This window comes from Stenella coeruleoalba (assembly GCF_951394435.1).
Source record: "Stenella coeruleoalba genome assembly, chromosome: 1".
NCBI lineage: Eukaryota > Metazoa > Chordata > Mammalia > Artiodactyla > Delphinidae > Stenella > Stenella coeruleoalba.
The window spans coordinates 10,611,368-10,629,589 of record NC_137169.1 but is presented as its reverse complement, the minus strand read 5'-3'; the positions used below and the strand labels follow the sequence as shown (position 1 = coordinate 10,629,589).

Here is an 18,222-nt window from a genome sequence, read left to right as displayed (position 1 = left end):
TTCTATCATGAATGTCTTCTCTTTGCCTTATACTTTGGGGGGCGGAGGAAGAGGAATGAGGTTCATATCAGTAAACCGAGACAAGAACATCCACTCTGAAATTAAATATCTGAGCCTACTAAGCTGGCCAAAGTGAGTGCGTTTGTTTCAAGCTCCCCAGGAATAAGTGAGCATTTGGAATAGCCAGTCACCATCTCACATTAAATCACTTTTCAGTGTGATTGACTCCAAGACAAGAAAGTGAAGGAACATGGAATCTTGGCTTGAGTTGGTGTTTAGGAGAACCTGCTGGCTCTGCTCCCAGACCTAACGTCAGACTTGAATGATGACGCTTAGCAACACCATGCCTCAATTTACCAGGCTGCTCTACAGGAAATATTTGAGTTTAACATGAATGGGAGGCCCCAAGAGCTCTGTATAAGAATTACTGTTCTAAGTGTAAGTTATTTTAGGATTACAGCTATCTGGCATACACTAGACTTTCTATTATCTGACTAATGGATGGGAGCCGCAGCATAAAAAAATACCAAATAACCGATACTAAAAGTCTGTACTGAATTCCATTATGGTGAAAAAATATATTGGCAACAAAATTACCTTTCTAATTATGTCTTATTCAGACGAACATCATTTTACATTTCCTGAGTGCATGCCACCAGGGAAGAAATGCTTTGCCCATAGGCGATCTATAAATTTGCTAATCTATAAGTATCTAATTGAGAATTGACTGTTGCCCAGATTCTATACAGCAGCTCTTCAGTTTAGTAACTGTGGCTTCCCCTCTTCATTTTCTTGTCCAAAATAACTCAACGTTTTCCCTGCTTTCTCTTCATCCATTCTGACTCCTGTCGCAAGTAGCTTAAAGAACTCGTGCTAGCCTTCTTTTGTGTGTGTCTCTATGTCCACAACACCCAGTAAGAAAAGACAGAGATTCTGGTTCCTCTGTGGACACCCATAGGCAGAAGATGAAAGATTCTCTGTTCCCGAGGGACTAGTTGGAATTTTTATAATCCCTAAATTAAATGTAAATTTCTGGAATAAATAATTTGCTTAGATCTTTTGCAACACCCCAGGAGATCTATTTCCAGTTACTCATGGAGTAATGCTAAACACACACAACTAATTTAAAGTACAGATATTCACAATGAAACACGAGAAGAGGTCATGCTCTCTCTTTCTCTCCCTCTTTCCCCCTTTCTTTCTCTCTCTCCCCCTCTCTCTTCACAGATCTCAGTTTAAATGTCACACTCAAGAAAGCAAGCATTTGAACCCTTATCTAAATTAGGTCCTTCATCTTTAAGACAAGTATTGAAACTCTTTATTATTTGTTTACCTACATATTTAGAGTCACTTGCCCCCACTAAAATATAAGATCCATTGAGAACAAGGGTCACTTGTTTTCATTGATGCTCCTCACAATGTAGCACAGTGTTTGGCACACTGTAAATGCTAAATGAATGAATGAGAAAATGAAGAAATGGACAACTAAGATATACCTTCAGGACCAATTTTTTTTAATTAATTAATTAATTAATTTATGGCTGTGTTGGGTCTTCGTTTCTGTGTGAGGGCTTTCTCTAGTTGTGGCAAGCGGGGGCCACTCTTCATCACGGTGCGCAGGCCTCTCACTGTTGCGGCCTCTCTTGTTGCAGAGCACAGGCTCCAGATGCACAGGCTCAGGAATTGTGGCTCACGGGCTCAGTTGCTCCGCGGCTTGTGGGAACTTCCCAGACCAGGGCTCGAACCCGTGTCCCCTGCATTGGCAGGCAGATTCTCAACCACTGCACCACCAGGGAAGCCCAAGGACCAATTTTGATCAATTGTAGGGCTTCAAAAAAAATGATTCTGAGCCTGGAAGAGTTCTGTGATCAATGAAAAAGTCAGCCTTGGGTCTAAAAGCAGGCTTTCTCAATGTTGACACTATTGACATTGGGGTTGGATGATTCTCTGCTGTGGAAAGCCAGCCTGTGCATCATAGGAAGTTTAGCAACATGCCTGGCCTCTACCCACTAGATTCCAGTAGCACCACTACCCCTCTCCAAGAACCCACCCTAACTGTGACAATCAAAAATACCTCTAGACGTTGCCAAACGCACCAGCAGGGCAGAATTGCTCTCCTCTCTCTCATCTGAGAACCTCTTATTTAAAGGGGAATGGTGGGACTGGGTATTATTTGGGGAGCCAAATATTTGCCAATGTGACAATGGGCACCATGAAGAGGTGATGATATTTTAGAGGGAAAGGTAATACCTTCATATTCTATTTAAAGATTTTTGAAAACCGTGTTCTTGGAATCCTAAACCTTCTAGAATTCTGAGAGGGTGGAGTTTAGCTTTGGGAATGTATATTTCTTATAATTGTTAAAAACACTTGAGTTATGAGTGCTGTTGTATGTCTGAAGCCATGTTTTAATCTTCTCTCCCCAAATTACACCCTCCCTTTCACTCTATTTAATAACCCCTTCAGGAAGCAAATACTCTGAGGGTCACCACCTACAAGTAGGAAATCAATTACGCTCACTTTGTGATGGGCTGGATGGAACAATATAAAAAAGGCTATTTTATTAAAGCTTAATAGCCAGTTTGCCAAACAGAGATGATAGTAATACCCAACCTCCTGTACCTCTCATGGCTGAGTGAAAAAGGTGAGAAAATGCTGGCAGAAGTGCTCTGTAAACAAGGAAGTGATCTGCAAATATCAGCTGGGTGCTTCTCTGAGCTTCCGTAGCCACACGTGCCTTACCACAGGACTCTTCACTGTCTGGTTATCTACCCCACTGTATCCTGAGTCCCTCTAGGGCAGAGCCAATGTTCCGTCCCTCTCGGTCTCCAGACCTTAGTGCAATGCCAAGCTCTATGCTGGGACACAAGCACCAAGTTCACCGAATGCACGGTCAAGTTATTATTGTTTCCATCTGCTCCACATCCACTCTCCCTTCTTGTAGTAATAATGCCTCCCCAAAATGCATGTGGTATTGGTGGGACCATCCATCAACATGCACACCCTCCCATGTCCGAGAAGGAAGAGGACCCAACGACCTAAGACAGCTCAGTCAGACTCTTCTAGGAACTTGAGTCTTGATCAAAGTGACACAAAGAGAGAAAATGCTCGGGGCCAATGTATCCCCACACAGCACCCTGAAGCAACCGCTCTTTAGTTCTTGATAGCCAGATCTCCATAGCTAACCTCTTTCCTGTCTTCTCTGAGAAAGAGTTCTTCAGTTTTTCCTAACAGCTACCCTATTTGCTTCTGTTAAATTTTGCCCTTGTTACGTTAACCAGAGCTTGTCTCTGCTGCTGACCAAAGAGCTCTAGCCCAATCCTTACCCCTAACCTGCCATGATTTTGTTACTATATCAGATCCACCTCATTGTAACATGAACCATCAACTATGAGACCAGCATAAAGTCTATTTTCTTACCATTTGAAAGGTATATCATTAAAATAACCAGTTAGTATCTAAAAATGTAACATAAAGTTTCTATGATGTGAAAATAAATTCCCAAATTGCTCTTTAGCACTACACAGATTGTTGGAAACTATACCAGTTTGATAGAGACTATTCCATTCAAACATTACCCATCCTGAGAGATGCTGTCTTCTATTAGAATATAGCAATGGACAGGAGTCCAGTTTTTTTGAGTCTCATTTCCAATTATACCTGGGTCTTTGCATGGTGAACACTGAAAACAACCTTCAGCATTTCAGAATTTCTCCTAAAATTCTGCCTCATGGCTTTTGCAAGGTGCCAGGGGTCTCAGAAGAGGCTACCTTTCTCTATTTTCTTTAAAAAAATACCTAAACACAAGCTTAACAGAGGGTCAGAATTACAATTTCACATCTCACCCTCCATTTCTTCTGAACAGGGAAGGTGATTGCATAAGCTCTATAACTGATGGGATCACATCTCAGCCTGGCAATGCCTGTAGGTTAAATTGTATTTTAAAAAAAAAAAAAAAAGGATTTTAAAAGATCAAAATCACCATGGCAGGATGGAAAGTGGGCTTGTGCTCATTATGTAAGAAACTGCAAACTTCAGACCTGCTAATTTTATAGTTTTGCATCTGAGATGGAAAATAGCATTGCCTTTTCAAACACGCAAGGAAAGGATGGGTAATGGAGCACACGGATTAATGGAGGGGATAAGCTAAGACTCCTTTGAATAATCAGCTTACCATTGTAGCTTTCCTGTTAGGTGAACTCAATTCTTCAGCTTCCATTTGAGTATTTCTTTGTTCTCTGACCTTTAAGAGTTAGAAATCTGATGGCATAAGTAGACTTAAAAATATCCCAGGGTAATTTTCTTAGGATGAAAACTTTGCCTCTTTGCCCTCGTTCTAATTTCAGAGTTTCTTCTCTGCTTGCTACAACACTGGGGAGTGTTCCAGCTCTTGCTTCAGCCTGGTGTCACATTTCTGAAGATAATAAGAAAAAACTACACTTGGGGTGCTCCTCATAGCCACAGCCAGTGTCTGTGACCTTGAGAAGTCAGGCATCCATCTGGTACCTCAGTTTGTGCAATGTGAGGACAAGACATTCTCCAGGTCTGTCAACAGGGTCTCACTTATGACTGTGAAGCCGGGTGTAGCTATAAAACACCAGATAAGTGCACTAGTAATAACCGCAGGGTCCATACCGTGAGTACGGGTTGAATTCAGAGAGGATGGAAAGTGCTGCTAACAGGAGAAATCACTTGGATGTATACGTCTGTAGTGAGCGTGTGTCAATCATCTGACTCCCGAAGTCCCTTCCCCCACACACGTTGATGTCCACTGTACACACCTGACCCTCCTATTTGCCAGGAGCCTGAGCCCACGTTTGCTCTGGTTGAGCCTCTGCTCCAAACCACACTTCCCACACTCTGAGGCCAGTCTAGAGAGGGAGAGTGCACAGGCGGCTCTAACAGTCAATCTATTCCTGTTAAATCAGCCTGATTCTTGCCGGAAATTAATCAGAAAGCATAATCAACCAGGGCAGACTGCTCTAGAAAACAAAACAAGAAAGGAAAATGAAGCCACCCAAATTATAGCGAGTCTCTGATGCTGGCAGGGACCCCATCAGCCTCCTGAATGCCAGGTTTGCCTCCTGCCAGTTGCCCCCTCCTGGTGTGTTCCTTCTTGTTTGGCAAGGGGAATATAGGTCTTTGTCAAATATGCTTTTGAGTTCCCTGAACACAAATAACAGAAAGACAGATAAAGAAAAGAAAAGAAAAGAAAAGAAAAGGGAAGGAGAGGGGAGGGAAGGGGTGAGATAGGAAGGGACAAAAGGGGCAGAGTCTCACTCCACATTTCCACTAAGATATATTTTGCTAACAGAGAGATGAGGAGGCTCGAGAGGGAGGAGAGAAGTGAAAGTTGAGAGAAGGAGAAGACAGAAGGGAAGGAGGGAAAATTCTGGGGTGTGGGGAGAAAGAAGGAGAAGAAGGAAAGCGAGAAGAAAAGGGACAATGAGGAAAGAGCAGGGGAGAGGAGAGTCCAAAACACACAGCAGGTTTCATTTCTCTTCTGCCTAATATTTGACTTCCACCAGGTTGTATGTCCAGACTTGCTTAGAGGTGACGGTTGTACAGTTTATTTTTGTTTTTAAAGGCTTGCTTACTTCATTCCTAGAGATGGAGCTCTGGGAAAGGTGTACCAATGACTCAGCCTCACTTAAACTGAGCTCTCCCTCCAAACTCGGGCAAGCCATGTTCCAGACAGAGAAGCCTCACTCCCTGCAAGGCCTGGACAGAGCCCGAGGGTCAGTGGAGCACAGGTCCTCCTTGGTCACTCCATGCTCCATGGCCTGCAGAAGCTGCACCGCCCCCTGCCACCATAAGGCACAGAAAGCCTCTGCCTTTCAGTACGCAGCCTTCCAGAGGAAGACCTTACTGCCAACAAAGTGATCTTATTGTTTTCGCAGGCATTTGTTCACCCCTTAATAAATAATGAAATTAGGTCTTTGGGGAGAAGAAGGAGAGAACTGCCAATAGGAGATTTAATTTGCCGTAATCAACCTCTCTTAGCATGCAGAGTCACACAGTACGAGTAAAAGAATTAATCTCTACCAGAAAGAATTGCCTTTCGGTGTTATGAATCTAATCACTTATGAGGCTGAGTCGGCAGTCTGGGTTTAGACAGACCTCTCAGGAATCAAAGCCACAAGATCAGGTTTCAAATACCATCTGAATGGTACACTTCATTGAATTTGGGGGCCTTTGGATTACAAAAGGAATGGAATGCAAATAGAGGCACTTGGCCTCTTTTAGACACCCCTTAAATGTTCAGAAAGACGTTTAGGAATGAATAAATAATTGTAGGCCTCTGGGCTGCCTGTGTGAGATGTTCCTTCTTGATTCTATTCTCTAGGATGGATTGTCAGACCTGCCAATCATCTCCAGCACCCCCATTATACTTGGGAGATGTGTTTGCTCTGTGTATACTGTTTTACAATCCTCCGAGGTGGAATTTCATAGCCCAGCAATGCTTTTGCCTTTGACATTCTCCTAAGCGGGATTTATTGCTTCCAAGACAGATGTGACTTGAATCGATTATGCCTCTTAAGCAGGCACTCTGGAAGCAGCCTCTAGGTTCTCTGCATTCCTTTTTGCCTGACTTCATTCAACTTGCAAGCTGATGTCAGAGTATTTCATCATAATCTAATACTGTTAAGAGTCCTTTGGGTATGCAACTGAGCAGGCTATGTTACCAACCAAATTCCGGATGTGGTTACTACTCTTGAAGAACTTACGTCTTGCAACATACAAACATCTATTAATATCACAAAATGCAGCCAGAACAGGAGGAGGTACCTAGACGTTATATTTACATGCTGCTGACCTCTCATTATTGATGAACTTAGAAGGTGAAGTAAGTGCATCCATTTGTCTTTGGGATGGAGTCAAGAAGAAGCAATGTCAAAAACTGAACGGAAAATAACCGAATTTCCAAAGATGCTCAATAAAGATTCTCATTATAAAACACATATCTCTGGTTGTCTATTTCATAACTCAAAACTACATATTACCCATGGCCATCCCCAAAATGTTGGGGTTCCTTAGCATTTTATAAGTTTGACAACACTAATCTTATAGAGAGTTATTTCAGGGGTGCTCTGAGCCTGGGGGTACTAGGTAACATGATTCTAACTGACTTCAGCCATGGACCTAGACCATAACCACAAATAACGTTTTGAAAAGTTTAATGGTTTTGGAAGAAAATAAATGAAGGTGGTATTTTTAGATTAATCACAACCCACTTCACCCTATATTAGTGCAAAAGAAAAACAGGAGGCAAAGAAATAACATTTCCAGACACTATACCACTTTCCGACCTGACTTTCTATGATTATTTTTCTCTGGAAGAAGACCCGACTGACCTTCCTTTCAGAATGCATGACTTAGCGGAATATCCACCATACCTTGCTCCATTTTTTCTATCTATTTAATTGAGAGAATTCTAGCAGGCATTGATTTGGGATCAGGAGAGAATGAGATAATAAAATGTTCCCACACAGTAACCACATTATAAGGGATATCTGAGTCCCATTGGATAAATAAGGGAAAAATTGTGATCAAAGTCACGAAGGATAAAAGTTGTTAAATGAATTTGGTATTTAGGGGGAGGAAATATTTCCTTAAGCAACATTAAACATTCTCGAAATCCAGTTCTAGGCATTAGTGAGCTCATATGTGAAGGAGAGGGAAAAGGTGAATGGTTTTTTACTCAGTTAGATTTTGCAAACAGGAGTTTACAGAACATCATTAAGGATTCATCTAGATGGTTCCCTTGGCTGTCGTATGATCTATAGGATTGGGTCTAGGCTCTGAGGAAAGCTAATCCTTTCAAGACCAATTTGCTCTCTTTTATTTGGTCAATTGTTCTAAATTTCTCTTTTTTCTGAGTTTTAAAATTGGTTGTTGTAGCTTCAGAATCTTTCCTTTTTCCGCTAGACAAGGCCTGGGGAGAAAGGAGAGGCTGAATGGGCTGCTCATAATAAAGGGGAAAAGGGAGAACAGTGAATAAAAATGAAAGGCTTTGCATAATGTGGGCCATCTCAATATAGGGGCTCAAAAATCCCGTGGGGCAGCTTCAAGCATTGACAGGTGAGAAATACACAAAAACCTTGCCAGTTAAAGTCTTATTGGTACAAGATCCAGGCTTCAGGATTGATTTAAAAATAAAATGTAAAACAGCACCATGATAGAAACAAAAGCAAAGAAACCACAGTGCAAAATCTGATACAGAGCGGAACGCGGGAAACCACCAACCATTCTGACCTCACTGCCGTTGAACAGAAAACAAGCTCAGGAAGAAAGCCCCAGGACAAACTAACACAAAATCACCAGACCCAGAGGACATTGTCTGAAACGTTTCTAGATACTGAAGAGGTGGAAGCAACAAAAACAATCTAGTTCAGCTTGGCTTCACAAACACAGAGAACCATCAGTTCTCTTAAAACACCTGGTGTTTGCCTATCAACATATCTGGAGAGACCCACCAACAAAACCAGAAGGAGTAGATAAATTATTTTCTAAATATTTCAGTAAAATAGTGCACAAGGAGAAACCTTGAAGAATCACATCTCAACAAAGCATGCAACGAGCTAAGCATCTTCTGTAATTAATTCATTGCTAGCCTTGCAAAGAAAAAAATAAGAAAAAAAAACAGTGCTGATTCGCTTACTGGTGGTGCATCAAATGTACCAAAATATTCATTAGTTACTCAGTGATGCTGTTTGGGATAAGTATTGCTCCACTCCAAAGCCTTTGCCAGCTCTGATGCCTGCCAAATTTCTATGTAAATGGGTTTTCACTTTCCAAGGCTAATGGGAGATCTGTTAAATTCTCAGAGACAACACGTATATTATTTTAAGCCCTATTACTTTGACTTAAAAACAAGCTATTTTAATACTAAATCCAAAATAATACCTAATTAGAAATCCAATACTCAAATATCAGAATGTCTGCTCTTCATCGCAAAGGCAGTTGCAATGAATGTGATAGATGAACATTTTTGAACAGCTTATACCAAGAAGAAAACCAAAAAGGTTACCACCTACTCTATATAGAATTTATTTACTGATCTCTGTACCTGAGCATCCATTAAGAGGTGCCTCATCAGCATCATGGAACTCTTCAGAGTCTCCTTTTCAGTGGGCAGAAACGGGTCTTGGTCCTCCTCCAGCGCCTTCGACTTGGTGACAATAAAATGGGATATCTGGTCATTGAGGGTGTGCAACGATTGGACAGCTGCAAAAAGAGAAAGAGCGGAAGTGGAATCACAGCAGGTAACTTTCAAAGAGAAACTGGCTACCAATTTTAAAGGGAGAAGCGAGGGTGTACCCATAAGGTATGACCCAGGCAGGTGTCAAGAAGCGTTACATCCATGAATCTCTTCAACACATGTGTTGAACAGGTAACAGATTGAACACCCTCCAAATGCCAAGCCTATATGGAAACGCTTGGGGGATACAGTCGTGAGCAACACCAGACAAGATGCTTACCCTCGTGGAGCATCCAGTCCTGTGGGGGACACTGAAAAGAAACAAGTTAACAAATACTTCCATGAAGATGACTTTGAGTTAAGCGTTTATAAATTACAGAGATCAGCAGCCAGGAGGGAGAGCTCTAGAGTAGATTTACATTTATGGTAATACAGTTGGCTATGTTACCTCTAAACAGATGGCCTCTATCATTAAGTTTTGTGAAAGGACAGTGGCCATGTTTTCCAATCAGTACCACATGTGTGCTGGGAAGATTATTATTTCTCTATGATTCACGTAGCACATCTGACATGGTACAGATTTTACGATTTCACTTATTTTTTTGTGCTTGTTGCCTCTTTCTCCACTTTCTCCACAGTGCAGCTGGTAAGAGCAGAGATTTTAAGAAAAACCTCTTTGTTTATGGTTGTATGCCCAGCAACTAGGAAAGTTCCTAGAAAGTAGAAGATGCTCAATAAATGTTGTTGAATTAATTTCCTTACATTTCCTTGAATTAAAATTTCTTTCCCTATAGAATTTCTCTAATTTTCAGGTAAATCTATCCTTTCAAACCAAGTATAAGTAAATCTTACACATTCTCAGGAAAACCACTGCACTGACTGCAATTCTGAGGATGCAGAGTATTCATCAAAAACTAGTATCCAGGGCTTCCCTGGTGGCGCAGTGGTTGAGAGTCTGCCTGCTGATGTAGGGGACACGGGTTTGTGCCCCGGTCCGGGAAGATCCCACATGCCGCGGAGCGGCTGGGCCCGTGAGCCATGGCCGCTGAGCCTGCACGTCCGGAGCCTGTGCTCCGCAACGGGAGAGGCCACAACAGTGAGAGGCCCACGTACCGAAAAAAAAAAAAAAGAACTAGTATCCAATAGAATCACTCTGAGGGCATCTGCCTTTGACCATGAGGGAGTAAGAGGATTCAGATCACCCTCCTGCTATAAATAACTAGAAAACTGTACAATATCTCAGAAACAAATATTTTTAGACCTTGAACAATAGCACAGAACTGTGATCCTTTAGAAGAGAAAAAGTTGAGTCCTATCATCACCAGCAGTCTGCAAAAAAGGAATGTCCAGACCTCAGCATGGGAAGAGGAACCCAAGGAGAGCCCTGCACTTGACACTGAATTGAGGAGACAGAGATTAGAAAGGCTAAGTTTGCTATAATTTGCAAGACAAAGTATTGAAAAGGAGGGAATTATACAGAGATCTCTAGAAATCTGCACAGGGGTCTCTATGAGTTGTTGGCTGAATATCAATCCTATGTATGGGTAAGATAAAACCCTACATGATCTGGCAAGAAAAAATTCCAGGAGAGAACAGTTACATTTTGGGGAGCTGTAAGCCCAATAATTCCAAGAGATCTCACAGGGCCACAAATTGTTTGCACGCTCACCAGCCGAAGTAGAGGGGCTTTGTTGGAATTCAGGGCATATTCAGCAGAAACTCCAGAAGGATAAAGCTTTAGAAATGAAACTAAATGATCCCTAGAATAAAGGCAACTCTAGGCCTATCCAAAAAGAGTTTAAAATTAAGCCCTGAAAGGATCAAACTGATCTGCCAGTAACTAAAATACTTGTCAGGAAAGAAAAATGAGCATTTTTTTTGTAGAGGTGTAACAAAATCTAGCACCCCAAAATGCAAAATCCGTAATGCTCAGTATTCAATAAAAAATTACCAGACATGTAAAGAAACAAGAAAGTATAACTTGTAGCCTCAATAAAAATCAGTTTATAGAAGCAGAGCCAGAAATAACAAGTGATAGCATTCGAAAATACGGCTGTTAAGACAGCTATTATAGAGACATTTTGAATGTTCAAGGTTGTAAAATAAAACATGATTATAATGAGGAAAAAAATATAATATTTAAATCAGAACCAAGTGGAGCTTCTAGGGATGAAAAATGCACTTCTGAAATAAAACTGTTATTGGAGGAGATTCATAGCCGATTAAAAAATGCAGAAGAAAAGATCAGTGAACTCGAAATTATAGTAATAAAACTATCTATAATGAATAAACAGAGCCTCTTTGACAATATAAAGCTGTCTGACATACATGCACTTGGAGTCTGAGGGGGTGGGGTGTGGGCAGGGACAGAAACAATGTTTGAAGAAATGGTGAACAAAGTTTTTCCAAATTTGATAATATTATACACCTACAGATACAAGAATCTCAATAAACTTCAGGCAGGACAAACACAAAGAAAACTATAACAAGGCATATTATAATCCAATTGCTAAACAAACAAACACACAGTGAAGAAGAGAAAATCTTAAAATCAACCAGAGGAAGAAAGCATATTGTATTCAGAGGAACAGAGACAAGAATGATGTCAGACTTACCAGCAGAATCTATGCAAACCAGAAAATAATCTATGCGTGTTGAAAGTACTGAAGAAAAAAACTTGTCAACCTAGAATTCTATAACCAATAGTAATGTCTTTCAAAAAATGAACGTGAAATAATGACTTTTTTAGATAAACAAAGGCTGAGAGAACTCATCACCAACAGACTTTCATTAAAAGCAATGTTAAATGTCTTCAGACAAAAGGAAAATGGCATTAGATGGAAACTTTTATTCACAAAAATGAAAAAAAGAGTGCTTAAAAGGAGCAATATTTGAGTAACGTTAACATATTTTCTTTCTCACCTTTTAACTCATTTAAAAGATAATTGGTTTAAAGCACAAAAAATAATGTATTGTGGATTTGATAACATGTATAAAAGTAAAACATATGACAACAGCACAGAGAATGAGACTGGCAAATGGAAATATATTGTGATAAGTTTCATATATTGTACATATATGAACAATATGTGAGCAGTTTGTTATCTGAAGGTGGACTGTGTTAAGTTAAACATGCATATTGTAAATCCTAGAGTAAGCTCTACAAATAATAAATAAACAAATGATGATTTTGAGCCATGGAGAATCAACCTTGGACAACTGAGCATAGAGTTACAACTACAAGCCATGAAATAGGAAGAATACAGAATATGACCTCAGAGCAGTTTCTCACTACACAGGAAGACTCTAAAATCTTTTCCTGGACTGGGGAAGGAGCTTGGCTAAAACAGAGAAAGATGAACAAGAAAGTATGGGACCTGATCCCTGCCTAACCTGAATCCTCATCCTACAAAGGAGATGGTAAAAAACACCCAGATAAATTTGGGGATCTGAAAGCAGAGTGACTTAACGTCTTATGTCCTACCCTGGGCAGCTGGGTGGGGCAGCTTCTCAGTGCACACACCAATAGGAGGGTAGAAACTATAGCCACATGGAATTTTAAGTCCATGTGAGATAGCACAACTGCCCTACCACCCTCACTCTTCCACCTCCAGTCTCCCTTAGCATCATGGGGGCTGAAAATATCTCCAGTGAATCCAGAAGTGTCCAGAGAGAGATTCATGGACCAGATACGTATCCCCAAGATAGGATAATACAATATATAAGTCTCCCAAGAACCCAAAGAGAAGGGAAAAATAATGGGTAGGGGAGCAATTTGAATTTATTTGATATTTATCCAGAAGGTACTAAGTTTTCAACCAGAAGTGACTAAATTATATCATCAGTGGAAATGCTGGCTCCAGGTCTAAGTTGAATTTCATTATACGAAGTTGAAAACAACAAAAACAAATGACTTTTTGGAGTTGTGACTATACATTTTTTAAACCCTCTATATATCTTCTCTCTCTTACTTGCAAACAGGAAGGTTGGGGCACACTGAACTATAAGGAAAACAATTGAGTAGGCATCCAAATAACCTACCAGAATCTAGGACCAATCTCTGCATGATTCATGCCCCATTTCCCACCACCATCGTGCCTTCCCTTTCCCTACCTCCGAGTACATGGACATAACGTTCTCACGAACAAGCCTTTCTCCCCAGGTCATTCCAGGGATACCCCAGTTCCCAAGTCCTTTGCTTATAGACACAAGAGACACTGCTGTCAACAAAACTCACGTCACTTCTTAGAAGGGAAGAATTACCGTCAATGCTTTTCACTCTAACCAGGCTAGTGAATTTGGGGTTCTCAAAATGCATCTATTACAGGCTTTCTCTATTCTTGTTCCAGAAAATTGAGGCTCAGTAGCTAAACTATGCTCTAGGGCTTCCCTGGTGGTGCACTGGTTAAGAATCCACCTGTCAATGCAGGGGACACGGGTTCGAGCCCTGGTCCAGGAAGATCCCACATGCCGTGGAGCAACTAAGCCCGTGTGTCACAACTACTGAGCCTGCACTCTAGAGCCCGCAAGACACAACTGCTGAGCCCACGTGCCACAACTACTGAAGCCTGCGTGCCTAGAGCCTGTGCCCTGCAATGAGAAGCCACCGCAATGAGAAGCCTGCGCTCCGCAACGAAGAGCAGGCCCCACTCGCCACAATTAGAGAAAGCCCGTGCGCAACAATGAAGACCCAATGCAGCCAAAAGTAAAATAAATTAAAAAAATAAAATACGCTCTAATTTTTACTTTGTTGTAAATTCAGGACACATTAAAAGTGTTAACACTCCCCTCTCTTCTCAAAGAGTAGACACTTTCATTAGGAAACTTACCATATTATATTGTAATTGCTTAAGAATTCATCTGTGGTAGATTTAATTATTGGTTCCCAAACTACTCCTCCAAAACCTGTTCCTATAGAGCCCTCCCCAGTGACACTCCTTAGTGGAGAAATATACCTCCTGTCTTAAATGATGTCAGGCTTTGCCATGTGACTTGTTTTAGCCAATTAAATGTGTGCAAACATGAGTCATGCCATGTCCAAGTAGAACATCATGTGGTTCCACTATTATTCTTTCCCCTTTGCCAGAATGTAGAAGACATGCAAGTGAAAAGCAAACCCTTGCTACTATAAAGCACCAAACTTTGGGGATGGGGGAGGCATTTGTTACTGGAGCTTAGCCTCTTGAATGCTGACTGCTGCACAGTCTCCGGACTAGATGGTGACGCCCCTGAAGGCAAGAATGGAATTTTGTTCACCAGGTATCATGGGTGTTTAGCAAAGAAGAGCCACTCGGGAAATTTTTAATGGATAAACAAATACAGTTGTTTTGAGAGTACAGATCCTATATAATAAGAATGATAAGGATTACAGTTTATTGAGTGTCTATCATATGTCAGAGGCTTTCAAAACCTCTGTGCAGAATGAAGAGGCACTAATAATGTGGGTTCTAGGGCTAGAAGCCTGAGTTCACACCCAGCTCTGATATTTACATAACTGGGTGAACTTGAACAAGTTACTTTACAGCCCACAGTGCCCAGCACATGGTAAGTTCTCAGTAAGTGCTGGCTGTTACTATTGTTAAAGATCTATCAGAGATACAGAATCTGAAGCTCAGAGATTTACACAACACATGAAAACCAAGGCCATGACTCTCCAATGCCCATTCTCACACCAAGTGGGACACAATACAAGTAAAGGCAGGGAACAAGTCTAGAATTTTATTTATTTATTATTTATTGGCAAACGTAAAACAAGCAGATGGCAGAGTGCCTGGCACACAGTAAACTTTTCATGTACTAAAAATAGCTAGGATATGAAGCCCTTCACTGATGATTCCCTACCTATACTTCTTGAAACTCCTCTCTCCATCTCATAGCTCCTTCACTGACAATAATAATTATTATCAATAGTATTATGATAAATATCTATGGGGACTCAATATTCACAAGCATGGTGCCACATGTTTAACAGGCATTACCTCACTTAATCACCCCCCAAATTCTACTGAAGTGTCATTATCATCGTTCCTATTTTCCAAATGAAGAAACTCAGATTAAGTGACCCACCCAAGATTATGCACCTAAGTGAAGGAAACAGGATTCATATCTAGGCGGAGCCTGCACACATAATTCCCGCATTATACCACCTCCACCCTGCACACCACTTGCTGCTCCATCCTGCTCTCCTTTGGGCAAACTACCCTCTGGTCCCCTACCTCCGGGGGTACCACACAGAGCAATCCTAGGCATATAGAATGTCAGGCTGGCCATGAGCTATCACCTGGTAATATACTCATACTTTTAAAGGTGAGAAAACTGAGGCCAGGAAAGATGATCCAGCTCCCTGAAGATGCTGTAGCAGTCAGTTTGAGAGTATGGACCCTTGAAGACAGTCTGCCTGGGTCTCAATCTTATCTGCCCCTCCCACTAGCTGTATAACCTTGGGTGAATTACTTAACTCCTCAGTTTTCCCATCTGTAAATGGGGATAATAATAGTAACTACTTCACAGAGTTGCTCTAATAAATGAGACCATCTGCATAAGGCATGTGGCACAGTATCTGCCACATGTTAAGTATGTAAAAAGCATTCACTATTATGATTATTCCACAGTTTGTACCTCAAGCCTTTGACTTACTGATATTAACCAGTTGCTATGTTTATAACCGAGGGTACTTACCAAATCTTTGTTCTATAAGTAAGCCAAGATGGTCTCTGTGTATTAGCCAAGGTTTTTTATTTCTTCACTGCAGGCTGAGACCCTTTAGCTCAAAAGCCAGCAGGTGCCAAACTCAAATGTTTTATATCCAAATATTTTAAATATAGCCCAAGTAAGCAGATTGTTAGCTATTTAGGGCCTGTCTGCTTTGCAAACCCCACAAAACTGTGCCCAACATTTGCTAGCCATTGATAAGATAAGCCCTGGGACACAAAGACCCCAAGACCCTGCTGGTCTCTGACCCAGACTCCTCACTGTGCTGGTGTGTGACATCACTTGGACACATAAGTTCCCTCCAGGACCCCTCTCTCACCGAGGAGTTCCTTGCCGTCCTCCCCTCTGAGTATTGACCCCCCTGCACTTCTGGACAGTGTCCTGCTGTGAAAGACTTCCCAGTATGCAAACTGCCAAAGGGTCATCCAATAAAGCCCGTGTGTGCTACTGCCACCTAGTGGTCATATCTTTTCCCTTGATGAACCCCAAGATCCCTTGAATCCCCTACATTACCCATTTGTCTCTTCATTTTGTATCCCAGTTACAACTAGTCCAGTGCTTCATACAAAATGAAAACATAAAAGCTGAAAGTTGATAACCGGAAATAATGACACAAGGTCCTCCTATATGCTAACCTACTCTTCAAGGCAGGTCACTCTGTTTTCAGGCTTGTGTAATGGGTACTTTATGTATTTGTCTGGTTACATCTATTTCCCTCTTCTTCTAATAAAAGAAACTCATTCCCTTTTGTGCAAACACCCATCCCCACTTGTGGTTCATGTAGGGCCGATCCCACTCCCAGGTCCTAGAGGTGAGCACATCGTCCAGACCTGGCCATTCTAAGCACTTCATCTCCCTGGCAACAGTGGTTGGTCCAGGAGAGGGCTTGTGACCTAAACACGGCCAACAAGATTTAATTCCAGAACCATCTGATAGAACTATTAAGAAAGAGAGTCTCTCTTTTTCGGTTGAGTTCGATAAACTGGTAGGAATGCGGAGCAGCTGGTGGTCCTTGTAGCCCTCAACTAAGGAGCCCCAGCCTGAGAATAAAATCAACTGAGTAAAGAGGCAATTCGCATCCACAGACAGGGAAAGATTCTTGACCATATCATTACAGCATCAGGATTCAGCCATAGACTTCAGTTAGGTGGATCGTTAAATTCCCTTCTTTTCATTAGACCATCTGGGTTGGATTTCTGTCGTTTGCAATCAAGGAGTCCTGATTGCTGTAAAGAAGCCTGTACTTTGTCCTCATTGTAATAGTTATTTACGTGAACACTTCTTTAACGTCTGCCTCCCTCTGGGGCAGATTAAAGAAGATCTTAAACGTTGCGAGAAGAACCAAGGAATCCAGCCATCTGCCACAAATGAGGCTTTGGACACGTGGTTCCAGCCATCTCAATTCACCCCAGATGAGAGCTCAGTCACTCTGGAGCAGAGGTGAACCTCTCCTCTGTACGATACCCAAACTTCTAGCCTACAAAACTGAGCGTAACAAGGTGTTGATTTACACCCTCTATTTGAAGATGGTTTGTTATACACCAATAGATAACTCTAAGTTCCATGAGGCCAGCAACCACGTTTTTTTGGTTCTTCCCTGTATTTCCATCTCTAAGCACAACACCTGGCACACAGTAGTGCTTGGAAAGATAAATATCTGTCCAAAAGAAAAAAATGAATAAATAAATGAAGGAAAAAGCCAGTTTCACTCCGCTTTGTCCCCTCCACCAGCCCATCATTCTAGAATCAGGCGTTAGGCACATTCTTCTCCATTTGGCCTATAAAAATCTCAACCAAATAATACTGTTCTAAAAGTGGATGATGGATTATGGAATGAAGAACCATATATACGTTTTCTTATTTACCTGAGTTTAGGAAATTGAAGCATAAATTTATTTGGTTGGTGGTTCCACATGTGAAATGATGTTAAATTTATTTCATGTTATTCTGGTCTACAAATTTGAAGAAATATGTATTTCTATAGCAGGCTTATTTATATGAAGGGCTCATTTGAATTTCACCATACATTAATAAGTATTTATTTAGGTTTCAGATAAGGGTAGCACATCCATGGGTTGGCAGAAGAAAAAAATAACAAGTTTCAATATTTTATGTCATTGGCAAAAATTGAAGGTACACATAAAATTTGTTAACATTTTCAGAAGAGGAATAACAGCTTAGCATACTGTGCCTCTGTTTTTATAGATCAGATGAATTATAGACATGAACTAATAATAATATGACACTAAATACTAATTTTATGCAGATGAGACCAGATGTCACTGTGATGGGCTATTGTACATTTTTAC

At 41.1% G+C, this 18,222-nt stretch overlaps 1 protein-coding gene across 3 annotated transcripts in view; it reads right to left on the bottom strand.

Moving 5' to 3' along the window:
- Nucleotides 1-18,222, bottom strand: part of KAZN (kazrin, periplakin interacting protein) — a 1,123,195-nt gene that overhangs the window by 784,526 nt on the left and 320,447 nt on the right. For all 3 annotated transcript variants that reach the window (XM_079918585.1, XM_079918584.1, XM_079918586.1), the window contains one exon: nt 9,071-9,228. In XM_079918585.1, the coding sequence (XP_079774711.1) occupies nt 9,071-9,228 (158 nt within the window). The remainder of the gene's footprint in view (nt 1-9,070; nt 9,229-18,222) is intronic.